The 19,091-nt window shown below is 40.8% G+C and overlaps 1 protein-coding gene across 2 annotated transcripts in view; it reads left to right on the forward strand.

Annotated features, from left to right (window-relative positions):
• The first annotated feature begins 1,437 nt into the window (after nt 1-1,437).
• Nucleotides 1,438-19,091, forward strand: part of WIF1 (WNT inhibitory factor 1) — an 86,534-nt gene continuing 68,880 nt past the window's right edge. For both annotated transcript variants that reach the window (XM_079937839.1, XM_079937840.1), the window contains exons 1-2: nt 1,438-1,789; nt 2,288-2,427. In XM_079937839.1, coding sequence (XP_079793965.1) covers nt 1,642-1,789; nt 2,288-2,427 — 288 coding nt within the window. In that variant the 5' untranslated portion in view covers nt 1,438-1,641. The remainder of the gene's footprint in view (nt 1,790-2,287; nt 2,428-19,091) is intronic.

Here is a 19,091-nt window from a genome sequence, read left to right on the forward strand (position 1 = left end):
TAGTACCTATTTAAAAGACTTGTGAGGTTTAAGTAAGCACTTTAAAGTACTTTTACAATTAAAACACAAAGTTCAAATCCATTGTAGATTTCGTCTAGTTCTTTTCAAAGATCAACAGTTGCACGGTTGAAAATATTTCATAATTGGAAATACACATATTCTGTTCTTTTTAGTAACTTCTCATGACCCAACGCTTAGCTGAATTCATGCACGTGTTCCGCTTCTCTTCCGTTGTTGCCGGTTTGCTCTCCCCTCTTGAGGTATCCACTTCTGCAAGGGACTGGGTGAAACAACACGCCCAGCCCCAGATGCTCAATCCTTGGGACATTTGTCCAGCATTCGGATGCCAAAAAATACAGAAGTAAACAACTCTTTTCTGAGTCTGAAATCTAAGTTAAAAAAAAAATTTTAAACCTTTGCTTCCGTTTTCATTGCTCATCCAAGGGATTAGGCAGGGGGCAAAACAAATCCTCTCTGCTAGGGTCGAGTCGGTGTGGCTGGGCTGGAGCCCACTGCCAGCCACCTACTCTTCCCACAGGCAAGGCCAGATCCTTGGTGTTGCTCTAAAGCGCCTGCGATTTCAGTACCAGCGCGGCACGCCTCCAAATTTCTTAAAATACCGGCAACTATGAAGATATTCACAACTTTTGGGAGCCCTACCCCAGCAGGTCAGGTAAGCCTGTCATCCAGAGCTCAGGGAACTCTTCCAAGTGCTTCCGGTGATCAGGGAGAAGAGCCTCCACAGCTGTTAAAAATCATCCTCCATGGTGTCAGGCAAGTGGCAATGAAACCCCACGCCCCCGCCAACCTGAGCGCCAGCCATCAGGGAACCACTGGACGGTCGAGTCTTGGGTTTTAAATGGATGGGAATGCGCCGTGTCAGCTTAGCGCGGATGGATGAGGATAGGGTTTGCAGAAGGAGGAATGACAGTAGCGGAAAGGGAGAAGTGGAGGAATATGCGCCTTCATTTAGCCCCGGAGTACAAATGGGAGTTATCATCATCATCACCTGCGCTCAGTTAAGCCCTGTGAAGTCAGTTCACCCCACTTCCCTCCATTCATGCCTCGTCTGGCCAGAGGCAGAAGCGAGGGACATCCCAGAGGCGCCTTTGAGCGCCCTTCTCCGCATCTCCCTCCACCACGTGCGCCTTTCGTGCGTGCTCCCACGCGGCGCACAGCGGCGTGGACGCGGCCTCCGGGGTCCCGTGCCGCCCCACCCCCGTGCGTCTCCCCAGCGCCGCCCAGTGGCGGCCGACTGGGCCGAGTGCCTCCTCTTTCGCACCGCACTTGCGCCGGCCCTTCCCGCTCTTCCTCTCCCGCTGTATTTAACCCTCTGACTGTTGGCCTTGCTCGGCGGGCTGGCATCTCCTGCTTTGCCAGTCTTGCGTCTCTGCTCTCCCCTGTTCCTCCTGCGCCCCCGCCCCCCCGCCCCGGTCTTGCCCCGCTCTCGCCGGTTCTTCCACTCCCTTCTCTTCCTCCTCGCGCTCACCCGGGCTCACTCGCATCAGAGCCGAGAGGCTACACGCCCAGCTGACTACGCGGGAACAGCTCGGGTTGAGAGACAGCTTAACGGCTGCAGGTTGGGTACGTGCGGCAGGAGTTTCAGCTGCGAGAGCCACCAGCCAGGAGGTCCGGAGTAGTATGGCCCGGAGAGGCGCCTTCCCTGCCGCCGCGCTCCGATTCTGGAGCATCCTCCCGTGCCTGCTGGTGCTGCGGGCGGAGGTCGGGCAGCCGCCGGAGGAAAGCCTGTACCTGTGGATCGATGCTCACCAGGCGAGAGTGCTCATAGGTAAGGTTTCGCGCCTAACACGGGAGCTTCTGCTTCTTCCCCTGCCTGGGTCTTCACTCTCTGTCCAGCTTTTCCATTAAAGGAGGAGAGATGCATACATTTAGTATGTTTTCAAAGCTTAATTTCCAAGGAAGATTGGTCTCCCCCTTTTAATTAGCTATTTTCCATCTAAAAGCGTATAAACTTCTCTCTCAAGAAACCTAAGCTGATCTAGTGTTCTGATCATGCTGTTGCTAGTTTCTACAATCCTGCGTTTTTAGGTGGACCCAGCATTTGCTAGCACCAGTTAACTCCACGTCCACTCCTTTTCCCCGAAAGCATGCGTCTTTGGCATCATTCTTATCACCCACAGGAATATCAGTTGGTACGAAGGCAGGTGCCTTGTGAAAAGAAATGACCCATTACTAATTCTTTGGTGTTCTTTTTGCGTGCAAGTTCTCATTTGGATGCTTTTAAGTCCAGCTAGTTTGATAGTTTTATTTGTTTTTTTAAAACCAGGATTTGAAGAAGATATCTTGATTGTTTCAGAGGGGAAAATGGCCCCTTTTACACATGATTTCAGAAGAGCACAACAGAGAATGCCAGCCATTCCTGTCAATATCCATTCCATGAATTTCACCTGGCAAGCTGAAGGGCAGGTGAGTTATGTTAACCAGAAAGGTTGAAGAAAATTACCCTTTAATATTTGCAGCACCTGATGGCAGGTAGAAATAATACTATATAGTGTGTAGTCGGCTACATTTTTTTACAATTTTAAGAGTGATTTTTATGTAATTTCCAAAGCATATGAAGAGTTAACTCCCATTTATTTAAACATGTCACATAAATTAAAGATTCCCAAAAGAAAGGGGTAGGCAAAGTGCCTAAGATCACTATTTTGATAAGTCTCAATGTCTTCAGGCTGCTGGAAATATAATGACCTCAAATACCAACATTACTTTTTTTTCTGTGTTCACTAACATTGAAATTTAGCATAATATTTAAGACTTTTTTCTGTAGTATATACCAACCACCTGTGACATTGTTCTAAACAATGACATTGTTTAGAACAATGTCACAGGTGGTTGGTATATACTACAGAAAAAACAAATTTTAAAGTCGTTAAGTATTTTTGACACTGTGCCTTTGAAAAAAATTGGTATGTTGAGTTATTCACTGGAATGATGTGAACACTATATATTTCTGGCAAGAATTCACAGACTCGAAAAGTGTCATATAAGAATGTTTGTAACATATTGCAAGCTACTGTTTTTTAAATACTTTCATATGGAAAAAGAAAACCACTATATTTTTATGAAGTGTTCCTTTTATTTCTTAGCACATTAGCATCTTTTGTATGTTACCTTTTGTAGAGGTTCAGTATTACATAAATGACCTAATTTGGGAAGGAAAGGGAGAATAAACATTATGTGAGTTTAGTTTCTTTTGTGCAGTTGGAGAATTTACTCTAGAGGACAAATGGTAAGTAAGTTCTTTTGCTCGTTAGTTGGTAAAGTGTATCTACTTAGGAAAATCATTGTAGTTATAATTAAAGTCACATTTTCGGGTCTTTTTATTCTAAAACTGTTTAAATGGATATCTTCATAAAGAATGTGATCCAGAAAACACTTTATAAAAAGTAGCTATTTTGAATTGAGACACCACTAGTGTTCCCTCTAATTACCTGTTGTAGTATGGGCGTGACCATTTTAGCTGCCTTTTTTCCTTCACGTCTGTTCTCTCATTTTTCCTTTCTAAAACAGATCAAATCTAGACCCTTCAACACTTCCATTGTCATAAAGGAATAGATGTTCTGGATCCACCAAAGTTCCTAACAGGAAGGTCATCTATTCTAATACCCCCATTCTGCAGATAAGTTCACTGAGGCTCCTGTTGCTCTATAGGGAGAGTATTCCTCTTTTTTTTTTTTTTTTCCTACAGTTTCCTCTTCATAGATACTTTATGGACAACTAATTTTGAAATATTATGAAATCAGTAATAAATCAGTTAATGACCTTTTATTATCTCCTTTTCTTTTTCACCTGAATCTATTGTGTTTGACCACTTGTCAGCTGGGATCAATATTTTTTAAAAGAACATTTTCTTTACTTCTAAAGAAAATGGATTTGTAAGAACCATTAGAAGGTAGTTTGACTTGCACCCCTCCTTAGCTGAAAGGGTTCAGTAACTGCACTTGAAGTAGAAAATGTCAGTAGCTCCGATTGATTGATTGATCAATTTATTTATTTTTCCTCTGAGTTTGTCTTCTGAAGAATGAAATTTGAAGCAAAGACTTAAGTTCCATGCTCTCTCCCCTTTGCAAACGTTGGCATATTGTTGAGTACAAAATGGATTGCATATCAAACAATCTCAGGACTATTTCTTGTAGGGGATTAGAGAAGATGGTAGAACTGGCATGGAGATGAAGCTTCTAGAATCTTTCCCTCTCTTGTTTAGGTGTTGATTACCCATGTGGATTATGCAGGCCAATATTAGCACCTCAGTTATCTTACTCTCTATGTCCAGTCTGCTCCAGATAGGTTACCACAGGTAACTGTGTGAAATCTGGTATGTTTTTTTTGGAGCAGTGTGGCGTACTGGGAAGGGGGAAAGGATCTACACAATGCCAAACAGCAAGATGTTTTAAAATATTATTTAAATTTGACTAATGCCAATAAAGTTCTGTGATTCCAGCACCATAATTTTTGAAATGCATGGAAATTTTGAATATGGGAAAAATGACTTCAATGTCAATTAGGTATTTTGAAAGGCATCTTTGGCTAAAGCCAAACCACGTCAAAATATCTACATGGAAAATGAAATGTTCATTCCATTATCTAGTTATTTCATTCAAAAGAATATCAAACATTTAGGGATTTCAACACAAGCAAAATACATAGCTGATTAATGAAATTTTAAACTTAATATTTAAGTGTTTTGGAAACATGTGGGAAAAGTTAAAATAACTTTAGGATTAAGATCTAGCAGAGGCAGTAGGTGTTATCTACTTCCAATAAAGTATTGTCCAGTAACCCAAGGGGTTCTTGGAGCCATTTAAAATAACTTTCATGTTCTACTTCAAACAAATGCAAATAAAAAGTACAGTGAGAATTATTTCCTCACATCACATTGGTCAAGTTTTTTAAAAGTGTTTTTAGTATGTGGAGAATTATGCATACTTATTTGTAGCTGATGCGTATGTTAGCCTTTCTGCAGGGCAATTTGACTTTGATGGCAAAAGGCTTGACATAGATCCTTTGACTAGGAAATTTTACTTCCAGAGATTCCTCCTAAGGAAATAATCATGGATATGAATAAAGTTTTTGGTGCAAGCCTGTTCCTGGTCATGCTATTTATAAAAGTGAAAAACGGCAGAACCTAGAGGTCTGTGATAGTGGCAAGAAGCATTAATAAGAATATTCTAGACATCCACTCAATGCTATGGAAGGATGTTCATGACAAATTAAGTCAGTCGTCTATAACAGTATATTCTGTTTGGTTCCATTACAAAATATGTGGGGAGACATAGGAAAACATGTCTGATAAAAGTCTAATCCTCCAAGGTGTTCACATTAGTTACATCTACATGTATTATGTTTTGGTTTTTTCCACAGTGAATGTGTATTGGTTTGTAATTTTAAAAATTATTTTACATTAAACACATGTAAAAAGTTGTACTTTAGAGTTTAAAATTGTACGATGTTCTGTATTGTAAATAGTTTATTTCATTTATTATCCAGTATCATTTATCCACTACATATCACTCACAAAATGGTAAAAGAATTTGATTTCATGGCTGATTGTAACCTATGTAGCCCAAATTTGCTAATGTTTACCTTATTCTTACCTACCAGTTTCTTATGAAATCTTCAAAAATCTGCTTTGCAAAGCTTTCCTGCCTGAAATCCAATTCCCTGGCCTCTTCCTCTTGCTGTAATCCTCATTTTCCATGGACAACCCCGTCTCCTCTTTATCTCCCAAAATCCGCTTTGCAAAGCTTTCCTGCCTGAAATCCGATTCCTTGGCCTCTTCCTCTCCCTGTAATCCTCATTTTCCATGGAAAACCCTGTCTCTACTTTATCTGCAATTTAAAATATTCATTTTCTGACATGCTCCTTCTCAAGGCTTTTTTTTTGGCTGCACTGGGTCTTCGATGTGGCGTGTGGATTCTTCTTTGTTGTGGCGTGCGGGCTTCTCTAGGTGTGGCACATCTCAAGCCCTTTAGATTAGAGAAGAATTTCTACTACAGAGGCTGAGGCTTAAAGGATTTTTGGTAATTAAAGTGAAAATACTCTTTATTACTGTACATAACTTAACAATAGTTGATATTTTTCAATGAGGCATTCCTTATTCTAATTTTCCCCTAAATTTGAGACAAACAACAAGGACCTACTGTATAGCACAGGGAACTATATTCAATATCTTGTAGTAACCTATAATGGAAAAGAATCTGAAAAAGAATCTATATATCTGAACCACTTTGCTGTACACCTAAAACTAACACTATATTGTTTTTTTTAAGTGTGCACTACAGTATTTTATTTTTTTAAACAGCTTTATTGGAGTATAATTGCTTTACAATGGTGTGTTAGTTTCTGCTTTATAACAAAGTGAATCAGCTATACATATACATACATCCCCATATCTCCTCTCTTGCATCCTCCCACCCTCCGTATCCCACCCCTCTAGGTGGTCACAAAGCACTGAGCTGATCTCCCTGTGCTTGTGGCTGCTTCCCACTAGCTATCTACTTTACATTTGGTAGTGTATATATGTCCATGCGACTCTCACTTCATCCCAGCTTTCCCTTCCCCCTCCCCATGTCCTCAAGTCCATTCTCTATGTCTGCGTCTTTATTCCTGTCCTGCTCCAGTTTCCTCAGAACCATTTTCTTTTTAAGATTCCATATATATGTGTTAGCATATGACATTTGTTTTTCTCTTTCAGACTTACTTCACTATGTATGACAGACCTTAGGTCCATCCACCTCACCTCATTACAAATAACTCAGTTTCGTTTCTTTTTATAGCTGAGTAATATTCATTGTATATATGTGCCACATCTTCTTTATCCATTCGTCTGTCGATGGACAGTTAGGTTGTTTCTATGTCCTGGCTATTGTAAACAGAGCTGCAATGAACATTGTGGTACATGACTCTTTTTGAATTATGGTTTTCTCAGGGTAAAGGCCCAGTAGTGGGATTGCTGGGTCGTATGGTAGTTCTATTTTTAGTTTTTAAGGAATCTCCATACTGTTCTCCATAGTGGCTGTATCAATTGACATTCCCACCAACAGTGCAAGAGGGTTCCCTGTTCTCCACACCCAATCCAGCATTTATTGTTTGTAGATTTTTTGATGATGGCCATTCTGACCGGTGTGAGGTGATCCCTCATTGTAGTTTTGATTTGCATTTCTCTAATGATTAGTGATGTTGAGCGTCCTTTCATGTGTTTGTTGGCAATCTGTATATCTTCTTTGCAGAAATGTCTATTTAGGTCTTCAGCACATTTTTTGATTGGGTTGTTGGTTTTTTTGATATTGAGCTGCATGAGCTGCTTATAAATTTTGGAGATTAATCCTTTGTCAGTTGCTTCATTTGCAAATATTTTCTCCCATTCTGAAGGTTGTTTTTTCGTCTCATTTATGGTTTCGTTTGCTGTGCAAAAGCTTTTAAGTTACATTAGGTCCCATTTGTTTATTTTTGTTTTTATTTCCATTTCTCTAGAAGGTGGGTCAAAAAGGATCTTGCTGTGGTTTATGTCAGAATGTTCTGCCTATGTTTTCCTCTAAGAGTTTTAAAGTGTCTGGCCTTATATTTAGGTCTTTAATGCATTTTGAGTTTATTTTTGTGTATGGTGTTAGGGAGTGTTCTAATTTCATTCTTTTACAGGTAGCTGTCCAGTTTTCCCAGCACCACTTATTGAAGAGGCTCTCTTTTCTCCATTGTATATTCTTGCCTCCTTTATCAAAGATAAGGTGATCATATGTGCATGGGTTTATCTCTGGCCTTTCTATCCTGTTCCATTGACCTATATTTCTGTTTCTGTGCCTGTACCATACTGTCTTGATTACTGTAGCTTTGTAGTATACTGTGAAGTCTGGGAGCCTGATTCCTCCAGCTCTGTTTTTCTTGTCAAGTTTGCTTTGGCTATTCAGGATCTTTTGTGTTTGCATACAAATTGTGCAATTTTTTGTTCTAGTTCTGTGAAAAATGCCATTGCTAGTTTGATAGGGATTGCATTGAATTTGTAGATTGCTTTGGGTAGTATAGTCATTTTCACAATGTTGATTCTTCCAATGCAAGAACATGGTATATCTCTTCATCTGTTTGTATCATCTTTAATTTCTCTCATCAGTGTCTTATAGTTTTCTGCATACAGGTCTTTTGTCTCCCTAGGTAGGTTTATTCCTAGATATTTTATTCTTTTTGTTGCAATGGTAAATGGGAATGTTTCCTTAATTTCTCTTTCAGATTTTTCATCATTAGTGTGTAGGAATGCAAGAGATTTCTGTGCATTAATTTAGTATCCTGCTACTTTACCAAATTCATTGATTAGATCTAGTAGTTTTCCGGTAGAATCTTTAGGATTCTCTATGTATAGTACCTGTCATCTGCAAACAGTGACAGCTTTGCTTCTTCTTTTCTGATTTGGATTCCTTTTATTTCTTTTTTTCTCTGATTGCTGTGACTAAAACTTCCAAAACTTTGTTGAATAGTAGTGGTGAGAATGGGCACCTTGTCTTGTTCCTGATCTTAGTAGAAATGGTTTCATTTTTTTTCATCATTAAGAACAATGTTGGCTGTGGGATTGTCATACATGGCCTTTATTATGTTGAGGTAAGTTCCCTCTTTACCTACGTTCTGGAGGATTTTTATCATAAATGGGTATTAAATTTTGTTGAAAGCTGTTTCTGCATCTATTGAGGTGATCATATTGTTTTTATCCATGTTTGTTAATATGGTGTATCACGTTGATTGATTTGCGTATATTGAAGAATCCTTGCATTCCTGGGATAAAGCCCACTTGATCATGGTTTATGATCCTTGTAATGTGCTGTTGGATTCTGTTTGTGAGTATTTTGTTGAGGATTTTTGCATCTCTGTTCATCAGTGATATTGCCCTGTGGTGTTCTTTCTTTGTGACATCTTTGTCTGGTGTTTGTATCAGGGTGATGGTGGCCTCATAGATTGAGTTTGGGAGTGTTCCTCTCTCTGCTATATTTTGGAAGAGTTTGAGAAGGATAGGTGTTACCTCTTCTCCAAGTGTTTGATAGAATTCGCCTGTGAAGCCATCTGGTCCTGGGCTTTTGTTTGTTGGAAGATTTTTAATCACAGTCTCAATTTCAGTGCTTATGATTGGTCTGTTTATATTTTCTATTTCTTCCTGGTTCAGTCTCAGAAGGTTGTGCTTTTCTAAGAATTTTTCCATTTCTTCCAGGTTGTCCATTTTATTGGCATATAGTTGCTTGTAGTAATCTCCCATGATCCTTTGTATTTCTGCAGTGTCAGTTGTTACTTCTCCTTTTTCATTTCTAATTCTATTGATTTGAGTCTTCTCCCTTTTTTTCTTGGTGAGTCTGGCTAATGGTTTATCAATTTTGTTTATCTTCTCAAAGAACCAGCTTTTAATGTTATTGATCTTTGCTATCATTTGCTTCATTTCTTTTACATTTATTTCTGATCTGATCTTTATGATTTCTTTCCTACTGCTAACTTTGGGGGTATTTTTTGTTCTTCTTTCTCTGATTGCTTTAGGTGTAACGTTAGGTTGTTTATTTGAGATGTTTCTTGTTTCTTGAGGTAGGATTGTATTGCTATAAACTTCCCTCTTACAACTGCTTTTGCTGCTTCCCATAGGTTTGGGGTCATCGTGTTTTCATTGTCATTTGTTTGTAGGTATTTTTTGATTTCCTCAGTGATCTCTTGGTTATTTAGTAGTGTATTGTTTAGCCTCCATGTGTTTGAATTTTTTACAGATTTTTTCCAGGAATTGATGTCTAGTCTCAGGGCGTTGTGGTAGGAAAAGATACTTGATACGATTTCAATTTTCTTAAATATACCAAGGCTTGATTTGTGACCCAAGATATGATCTGTCTTGGAGAATGCTGCATGAGTGCTTGAGAAGAAAGTGTATTATATTGTTTTTGGATGGAATGTCCTATAAATATCAATTAAGTCCATCTTGTTTAATGTATCATTTAAAGCTTGTGTTTCCTTATTTATTTTCATTTTGGATGATCTGTCCATTGGTGAAAGTGGGGTGTTAAAACCCCCCTACTATGATTGTGTTACTGTCAATTACCCATTTTATGGCTGTTAGCATTTGCCTTATGTATTGAGGTGCTCCTATGTTGGGTCGTAAATATTTACAGTTGTTATATCTTCTTGGATTGATCCCTTGATCATTATGTAGTGTCCTTCTTTGTCTCTTGTAATAGTCTTTATTTTAAAGTCTATTTTGTCTGATATGAGAATTGCTATTCCAGCTTTCTTTTGATTTCCATTTGCATGGAGTATCTTTTTCCATCCACTCACTTTCAGCCTGTATGTGTCCCTAGGTCTGACGTGGGTCTCTTGCGGACATGATGTATACAGGCCTTGTTTTTGTATCCATTCAGCCAGTCTGTGTCTTTTGGTTGGAGCATTTAATCCATTTACATTTAAGGTAATTATCGATATATACATTCCTATTACCATTTTCTTAATTGTTTTGGGTTTGTTATTGTAGGTCTTTTCCTTCTTTTGTGTTTCCTGCCTCGAGAAGTTCCTTTAGCATTTTTGTAAAGCTGGTTTGGTAGTGCTGAATTCTCTTAGCTTTTGCTTGTCTGTAAAGGTTTTAATTTCTCCGTCAAATCTGAATGAGACTCTTGCTGGGTAGAGTAATCTTGGTTGTAGGTTTTTCCCTGTCATCACTTTAAATATGTTCTGCCACTCCCTTCTGGCTTGCAGAGTTTCTGCCGAAAGATCAGCTGGTAACCTTATGGGGGATTCCCTTGCATGTTATTTGTTGTTTATCCCTTGCTGCTTTTAATATTTTTTCTTTGTGTTTAATTTTTGATAGTTTGATTAATATGTGTCTTGGCCAGGTTCTCCTTGGATTTATCCTGTATGGGACTCTCTGTGCTTCCTGGACTTGATTAACTATTTCCTTTCCCATATTAGGAAAGATTTCAACTATAAGCTCTTCAAATATTTCCTCAGTCCCTTTCTTTTTCTCTTCTTCTGGGACCCCTATAATTTGAATGTTGGTGCATTTAATGTTGTCCCAGAAGTCTCTGAGACTGTCCTCAATTCTCTTCATTCTTTTTTCTTTATTCTGCTCTGCAGTAGTTATTTCCACTATTTTATCTTCCAGGTCACTTATCCGTTCTTCTGCCTTAGTTATTCTGCTATTGATTCCTTCTAGAGAATTTTAAATTTCATTTATTGTGTTGTTCATCATTGTTTGCTCTTTAGTTCTTCTAGGTCCTTGTTACATGTTTCTTGTATTTTCTCCATTCTAGTTCCAAGATTTTGGATCATGTATCATTACTCTGAATTCTTTTTCGGGTAGACTGCCTATTTCCTCTTCATTTGTTAGGTGTGGTGGGTTTTTGCCTTGCTCCTTCATCTGCTTTGTGTTTCTCTGTCTTCTCATTTTGCTTACCGTACTGTGTTTGGGGTCTCCTTTTTGCTGGCTGCAGGTTCATAGTTTCCGTTTTATTTGGTGTCTTCCCCCAGTGGCTTACGTTGGTTCAGTGGGTTGTGTAGGCTTCCTGGTGGAGGGGACTGGTGCCGGTGTTCTGGTGGATGGGGCTGGATCTTGTCATTCTGGTGGGCAGGACCACATCTGGTGGTGTGTTTTGGGGTGTCTGTGACCTTATTATGATTTTAGGCAGCCTCTCTGCTAATGGGTGGGGTTGTGTTCCTGTCTTGCTAATTGCTTGGCATAGATTGTCCAGCACTTTAGCTTGCTGGTTGTTGAGTGGAGCTGGGTCTTGGTGTTGAGATGGAGATCTCTGGGAGATTTTCGCCGTTTGATATTACGTGGAGCTGGGAGGTCTCTTGTGGACCAGTGTCCTGAACTCGGCTCTCCCACCTCAGAGGCACAGGCCTGACACCCGGCCAGAGCACCAAGACCCAGTCAGCCACACAGCTCAGAAGAAAAGGGAGAAAAAAAGAAAATAAATAAAGTTATTAAAATTAAAAAAAATTTAAAAGTAATAAAAAAAAGAAAGAAGAGAGCAGTCAAACCAACAAAAAATCCACCAATGATAACAAGTGCTAAAAATTATACTAAAAGAAAAAAAAAAAAACGACAGACAGAACCCTAGGCCAAATGGTAAAATCAAAGCCTATACAGACACAATCACACAAAGAAACATACACATAGACACTCACAAAAAGAGAAAAGGAAAATAATAATATATATATCTATATTAAAAAAAAAAAAGGAGAGCAACCAAATCAATAAACTAATCTACCAATGATAATAAAGTCTAAATACTAAACTAAGATAAACATAACACCAGAAACAAATTAGATGCAGAAAGCAAACCCCAAGGCTACTGTTGCTCCCAAAGTCTACTGCCTCAATTTTGGGCTGATTCGTTGTCTGTTCAGGTATTCCACAGATGCAGGGTACATCAAGTTGATTGTGGAGCTTTAATCCGCTGCTCCTGAAGCTGCTGGGAGAGATTTCCCTTTCTCTTCTTTGTTCTCACAGCTCCCGGGGCTCAGCTTTGGATTTGGCCCCGCCTCTGCGTGTAGGTCGCCTGAGGGCGTCTGTTCTTCGCTCAGACAGGAAGGGGTTAAAGGAGCAGCTGATTCAGGGGCTCTGGCTCACTCAGGCCGGGGGGAGGGAGGGGTACGGACGCGGGGCGAGCCTGCAGCCCCAGAGGCCGGCATGACGTTGCACCAGCCTGAGGCAAGCCGTGTGTTCTCCCGGGGAAGTTGTCCCTGGATCCCGGGGCCCTGGCAGTAGCGGGCTGCACAGGCTCCCTTAGCGTCTCATGCCCGTATCTGGGGTCCGTGCTGATAGCTGCGGCTCGTGCCCGTCTCTGGAGCACCTTTAGGTGGTGCTCTGAATCCCCTCTCCTCGCACAGTGGTCTCTGAAACAATGGTCTCTTGCCTCTTCGGCAGCTCCAGACTTTTTCCCAGACTCCCTCCCGGCTAGCCGTGGCGCACTAGCCCCTTAAGGCTGTGTGCATGCCGCCAACCCCAGTCCTCTCCCTGCGCTCCGACCAAAGCCGGAGCCTCAGCTCCCAGCCCCCGCCCATCGTGGCGGGTGAGCAGACAAGCCTCTCGGGCTGCTGAGTGCCTGTCGGCACCGATCCTCTGTGCGGGAATCTCTCCGCTTTGCCCTACGCACCCCTGTTGCTGCGCTCTCCTCCGTGACTCTGAAGCTTCCCCCCTCCACCCCCCCGCAGTCTCCACCCGAGAAGGGGCCTCCTAGTGTGTGGAAACCTTTCCTCCACGGCTCCCTCCCACTGGTGCAGGTCCCGTCCCTATTCTTTGTCTCTGTTTTTCCTTTTTTCTTTTGCCCTACCCAGGTACGTGGGGAGTTTCTTGCCTTTGGGGAAGTCTGAGGTCTTCTGCCAGCATTCAGTAGGTGTTCTGTAGGAGTTGTTCCACGTGCAGATGTATTTCTGATGTATCTGTGGGGAGGAAGGTGATCTCCACATCCTACTCCTCCACCATGTTGAATGTCTCCCCACAATATTGTAAATACACTACACTTCACATTTTTAAAAAAGCTGAATTTGGGTGCTACTGACTGGAATCATTCACAAAGACACAACTATCCAGGCAAAGTTCTCAGGCTTTCCTTATACTTGATTTTGTATTATTGTTGTTGTTATTTCTTTTTTTTTTTTTAACATCTGTATTGGAGTATAATTGCTTTACAATGGTTGTTCTTGTTATTTCTGGCACTTTTCAATAATTCAAGAAGTTGTCTTTAATTGATAGGTAGCTAGTAAAGTTTATGAACACATTTAAATTAACCTTACATGTTGGAAAATATTTCACTTTCTACACTGTATCTTCAGTAGTTCTAATATTTTCTATTTTCAGTGATCACACATCGAACAAAGGAGCACGTTTCTGCAGTTTAACCCGATAAAGTCAATTGTCCACAGTATACATGTGTGTATCTGTATCCAAATTCAGTTTTAAAATGAGGAAAGTACCACTGGAGAAAAGAAAAGTTAGAAACAGGCCATTTTGCCGAACTCTGACTCACAGTTTTGCTAATTTTTAAAAAAAATAGAATCACTCTACTGGCATGTACGTGTAAGATCAACTGGATAATCTAGTTTCGTCATTCAAATACCCCTAAAGCTCCAGATAGCTTGTTTTTGCAACGTTGTGTTTGATATGATGTAACACTGGCCCCCTTAAACTAGCTGCAGTTTGAGGTCTCAAATTTCCCCTTGGACTGGTTGAGTTAAGGAGACCTGTATTGAAATGGTTTTTTCCTTCCTTTCTCCCCTTGACAAAAATCAAAGAAAAACAATTGAGAGTGAATTTTCATTCAAGTACTTCCTCTCCGTCTTCAAAAGAACTGCCAAATGCCCTGAAACACCTCCTCCCAACTCTGAAGTTATGGTAACACTTATTATTATTATTTAAATCCCTTAATGTGTACTGTCCACATTTTTTCCTAATGGAGTTATGATTGTGTTGGTAGTTACAGCCGAGTAGTTGCATACCTTTGTACTCCTGGGGTTTGCCATCATACCTTTGCAGTGGTTTTATGTCATGAAATGGAGGAAATGCCTCGTTTTTTGACCCCTGTTCCATGGTTTCAAAGTGGGAATGTGAATATGTTTACATACTGTGAGCATGATTTTTTTAAAAGAAGGTACTTATATCAAAAGCACAGCTTTAACAAACCTCCCTTTTTTTAAAAAATATATTTGATGCATTTTATTCCACTCGAATAAATCCATTTTCTACAAAAAAAAAACTACCCCACAGCTTTAAACCTTTAGTGTTTAGATTCTGCTATGCTGTAGTATTTTGCATTGTGGTGTTGTGGACATGCCACAAGGGAATCAAAGAGTAATTCTGCAGAGGGCCCATTTCATTTAGCAAAGCAGGCATGTGCCAGCCATCTGTCGTATCTGCTGATAGAAAACAGCAGTAAGTTTCTCAAACTTCTGCAAGGAAAAAAAAAAAGGCTTTATAGCTTAGAGGAGATGAGTTACAAGGTACCTTGTAAGCCACATCTGGTTCTAGAGCGATTTACATGGTATAAATGTAAACTGTGCTTTGTCTTCCTTACACAGTGGTGTAAAGGCACGTAAACAAACCATTTGCCATTATCCTCTATCTTTATTTCTGACTTTTAAATGCTTGCACCAATAGAAATCTTTTAAATCATTGTGGTGAAGTGGAAAGGAATGATGGTCAATAAAGCATTTTGTTTTGGATTAAACTCATTTAACTTAAATGTCCCTAATGAACAGGATGGGTGTCGTGCGGAAAAAACTTTGGGGATTGAGAGTATAGTGAAAATGCTTTTCATCCTTCAGCTGGATCTCTGGAAGAGGTATTGTCAGATCAGGGCTTCTTTTGCTGCAGTTTTTTAGCCAGCTTTCTCCATTTGCCAACCTGGGATGAACTTGGTTACATTCCCCTGAACCTTAGTGGATGGGGAGTTGTTCTCCCATGCAGGAGAACATGTTCTCTGCCTTCAGTACACAGTCAGTCAACAAACACAGACAGTCAGTCACAGGAGCATACAAAGAGGAGTAAACATGCTCCCTGCCCTCAGGTAGCTTATAGTCTAGGAAACAGATATCCATCACACTCAGGCAAATGAGGTTAGAAAGTCTAGGACTGGCAGAGAACACAAAGAAGGCCATACTTTTCCCTGTCTGGAGGAGGAAAGGAGCCAGGAGCTGAGCATGTGATGTCCGAATTCATTCCTGCAGAATGAGTAAGCTTTCATCAAACCAGCGAGAGAGGAAAATGCCTTCCAAGAGAAGAGCTCAGGATGTTCAAGTGCATGGAGGTCTTAAAGGGAAGGCATGTTCTAGGTGATCATGATGGACCTTGTGTCTCATCTGCGAGGTAAGGGAAATTCAGTCAAGGGGATGTCAAGGTCAAACAATGGAGAAGTGTTTTGGGGGAGGAGAAGAAGGTAGGTTTCTGTCTTCTCTGCTGTGAAGAGAATGGACTCAACATTTTGCAGCTTTGTCCCAGGGATGTATTAAGTAAATCTTTGGTTTCTCTGTTGGGTAGACAGTGGCTTTTCTTTTCTTTTTTAAAAATTTATTCAAGTATAGTTGACTTACAATGTTGTGTTAATTTCTGCTGTACAGCAAAGTGGTTCAGTTATACATACATATATATGTATATACATTCTTTTTCATGTTCTTTTCCATTATGGTTTATCACAGGATCTTGAATGTAGTTCCCTGTGCTATACAGTAGGACCTTGTTGTTTATCCATTCTATATATAATAGTTTGCATCTGCTAAGCCCAAACTCCCAAAACATCCCTCCCCCAACGCCCCTCCCCCTTGGCAACCACAAGTCTGTTCTCTATGTCTGTGAGTCTGTCTCATAGATAAGTTCATTTGTATCATAGTTTAGATTCCATGACAGTGGCTTTTCTACAACCACCATTTAGCTCTTCTTTCTTACTAAACTTTTGGAAGAGTTTGCAATGATTAGTCTCAGCTCCAGGTTACATTTTTTTATGTGATTAGGGCACAGAACTATAAAAAAATCACTTATGTGAGTGCATAGGAAAAATTTTTTCTAATGGAATCTAGAACTTTGAACTTACTGTAAAAGGATGCTTGAGTAAAGAAAGTCATGTTAATTTGAAGAAGAATCGACTTAGCATCTATTCTCAACTCCCATACTACCTTTCTGATTATCAAGAAAACTTTTCTAAGTATCAAGAAAAGTGTAATAAAGATATAGAAATTACACTTGGCAGGTGATCTTTCAGTTAAAATAATGAGAGGTCGAACACTGGAAACGGGTTAACTCAAACTAAGCCTGCTTCTTCAAGTATATGACTTTCTCTCAAAACCTAATAGTTAAAACTCTAAAGTCATAGGACACACTCTCTTCTTCCCTGTTTTCCTCAGGTAGAGGTACGGCTGCCTATGCCTCTGCGCTGTACCTTTTGTCTTCTTTTTGGATTTTATGGATGAATCTGATTAAAGAATCTTGGAAAATATCAGGCATCTTTTGAAACCCATTCACCTGAACAGAATCTCACAGGGCAGCAGTGTGTTGTGGGCCTGGGACAACGGGACAGATTTGGGGAGTGAGTTCTTACCTGGCAGTGATGAGAGAAGGACGTGAACCCAGTCCTTGCGTAGCTGCTCTTTGGCCGGAACTCGGATCATGCACTGCGTGCAAAACATGATTAAGAACCACGTCCGTGCCCTTGAGAAAATTAGAAGCTAACTGGAGAGGCAGCTGTATATAAACAGATCATCTTAATAATTCCTGGTAAGTGGTATTGTAGAAGTACTGAGGCATTCCCAGGTTGGAATGAGAGTACATAGGAGAAGTAACTCCGGCACTGGGTCTGACTATAGAGTTGGACAAGCACAAACATGGAGGAGGGGATGATTTTTAGGGAAAGGAGACAACATCAGACAAGGCAGAGAGACCAGAGATATGTTATCTGGGGAACTAGTACTTTGGTGTGGCTGGAGTGTATATGCAAGGTAGGGAGTGGAGAGGAAGGCAGGGGGTAGGTCTAGACGACTTTGTCCTTCATGTTAAGGCATCTGAGACTTACTCTATAGGCCGTGTTGAGTCAGTCTGTGAAAAAGTATAAAGCAGAGGACAACAGAGTCAGAGTTACAGTCTTTAGATCATCCTGTCAGCAGAATGGAGGAGAGCTTTGAGGGGGGTTGACAGCAAGGAGAGAAATCAGGGATAATGAGATACAAGATCAAGGATGAAGAGAAGGGAAAATGGATTGGGGAAACATTTAAGAGAGAAAAATCTGAAAGTCTTGGTGCTAAGAATAAGGAGTGCCTCATTTCCTCCACTTTCTGCTTCACTAACTTGGCAGTAGCCCTGTTAGCCTTTCTGTCCCCTACCCCCAAGCTTACCCTTCCTGCCTCAGGGCCTTTGCACATCAAGTTTGCTCTGCCTAGGTGCACTCCTGCCAGATTTCTGTGTGGCTTGTTCCTTCGTCTCCCCCATGTCTGATCAAATGTCACCCCCTCTAAGAAACTTATCCTGACTCCCTCCTCTAAAACAAGAGCTACCCACCACCCAGCACTCTGAGTCTTCTGCTCTGCTGCATATTTTTCCATGGCACCTAAAATAATGATAATACTTGATTATATTGGACTTTAATTGTTTGACTCTCCCAATAAATGTAAGTTCATGAGAGCAAGGACTTTGTGTCCTATTCACCATATAACTCCAGGTCCTGGAACATCTGATACACAATAGGTAGGCAATAACTATTTGTTGAATGAATGAATATACTGTTGTTCCCATTTGATAGATAAAGCAACTGAGACACAGAGGAGCAAAGGAAACACAGGGAGCAAGGGACAGAGCTGGGATTTAAACCTAGGCAGGTGAGATCCAGAGCCCTTGCTCTGATAAGTGCTAAATAGAGGTATGAACACACAGCAAGCTCTGGGAACACAGAGGAGGAAGCAGCTAATTTTGGCTGAAGAAGTAGGGGAAGGCTTCACCAGAGAAGCTACAGTAATCGAACTGGGACTTGAAGGATGTGCATGAGGTGGTTTAATCAGCTGAGACGGGAGCAAGGCACAGGAAGGAGGGCTGTCACAGGCAGAGGCCAAAGAGTTGTGCAAGTGCATTCTGGGAGAGGCTGGTGGTGCCCGAGACTGAGGGCTGATGAGTGGAAGGGAGAATACTGGGGGCTAGGGATGGGGGGAGATGAGGCAATAAAGCTGGATATTTGGTAAGGGCCAGATGGAGAAACACTAGAACCCACGGAAAGGTCACTTGACCCAATTCTTAAATCTATAAGAAAAGCAGTTTAGATGACCTCTAAATGCCTTCTGAATTCTGAAATGTTATGATTCTATGTCTTAAGTAGAACATCTTCAATCATTTAATAGTAATGGTAATATATATATATATATATATATATATATTTTTTTTTTTTTTTTTTTTTTTTTTTTTGCGGTATGCGGGCCTCTCACTGCTGTGGCCTCTCCTGTTGCAGAGCACAGGCTCTGGACGCGCAGGCTCAGCGGCCATGGCTCACGGGCCCAGCCGCTCCGCAGCATGTGGGATCTTCCTGAACCGGGGCACGAACCCATTTCCCCTGCATCGGCAGGCAGACTCTCAACCACTGCGCCACCAGGGAAGC

The sequence above is a fragment of the Stenella coeruleoalba genome (genome assembly GCF_951394435.1).
Source record: "Stenella coeruleoalba genome assembly, chromosome: 11".
Classification (NCBI taxonomy): domain Eukaryota; kingdom Metazoa; phylum Chordata; class Mammalia; order Artiodactyla; family Delphinidae; genus Stenella; species Stenella coeruleoalba.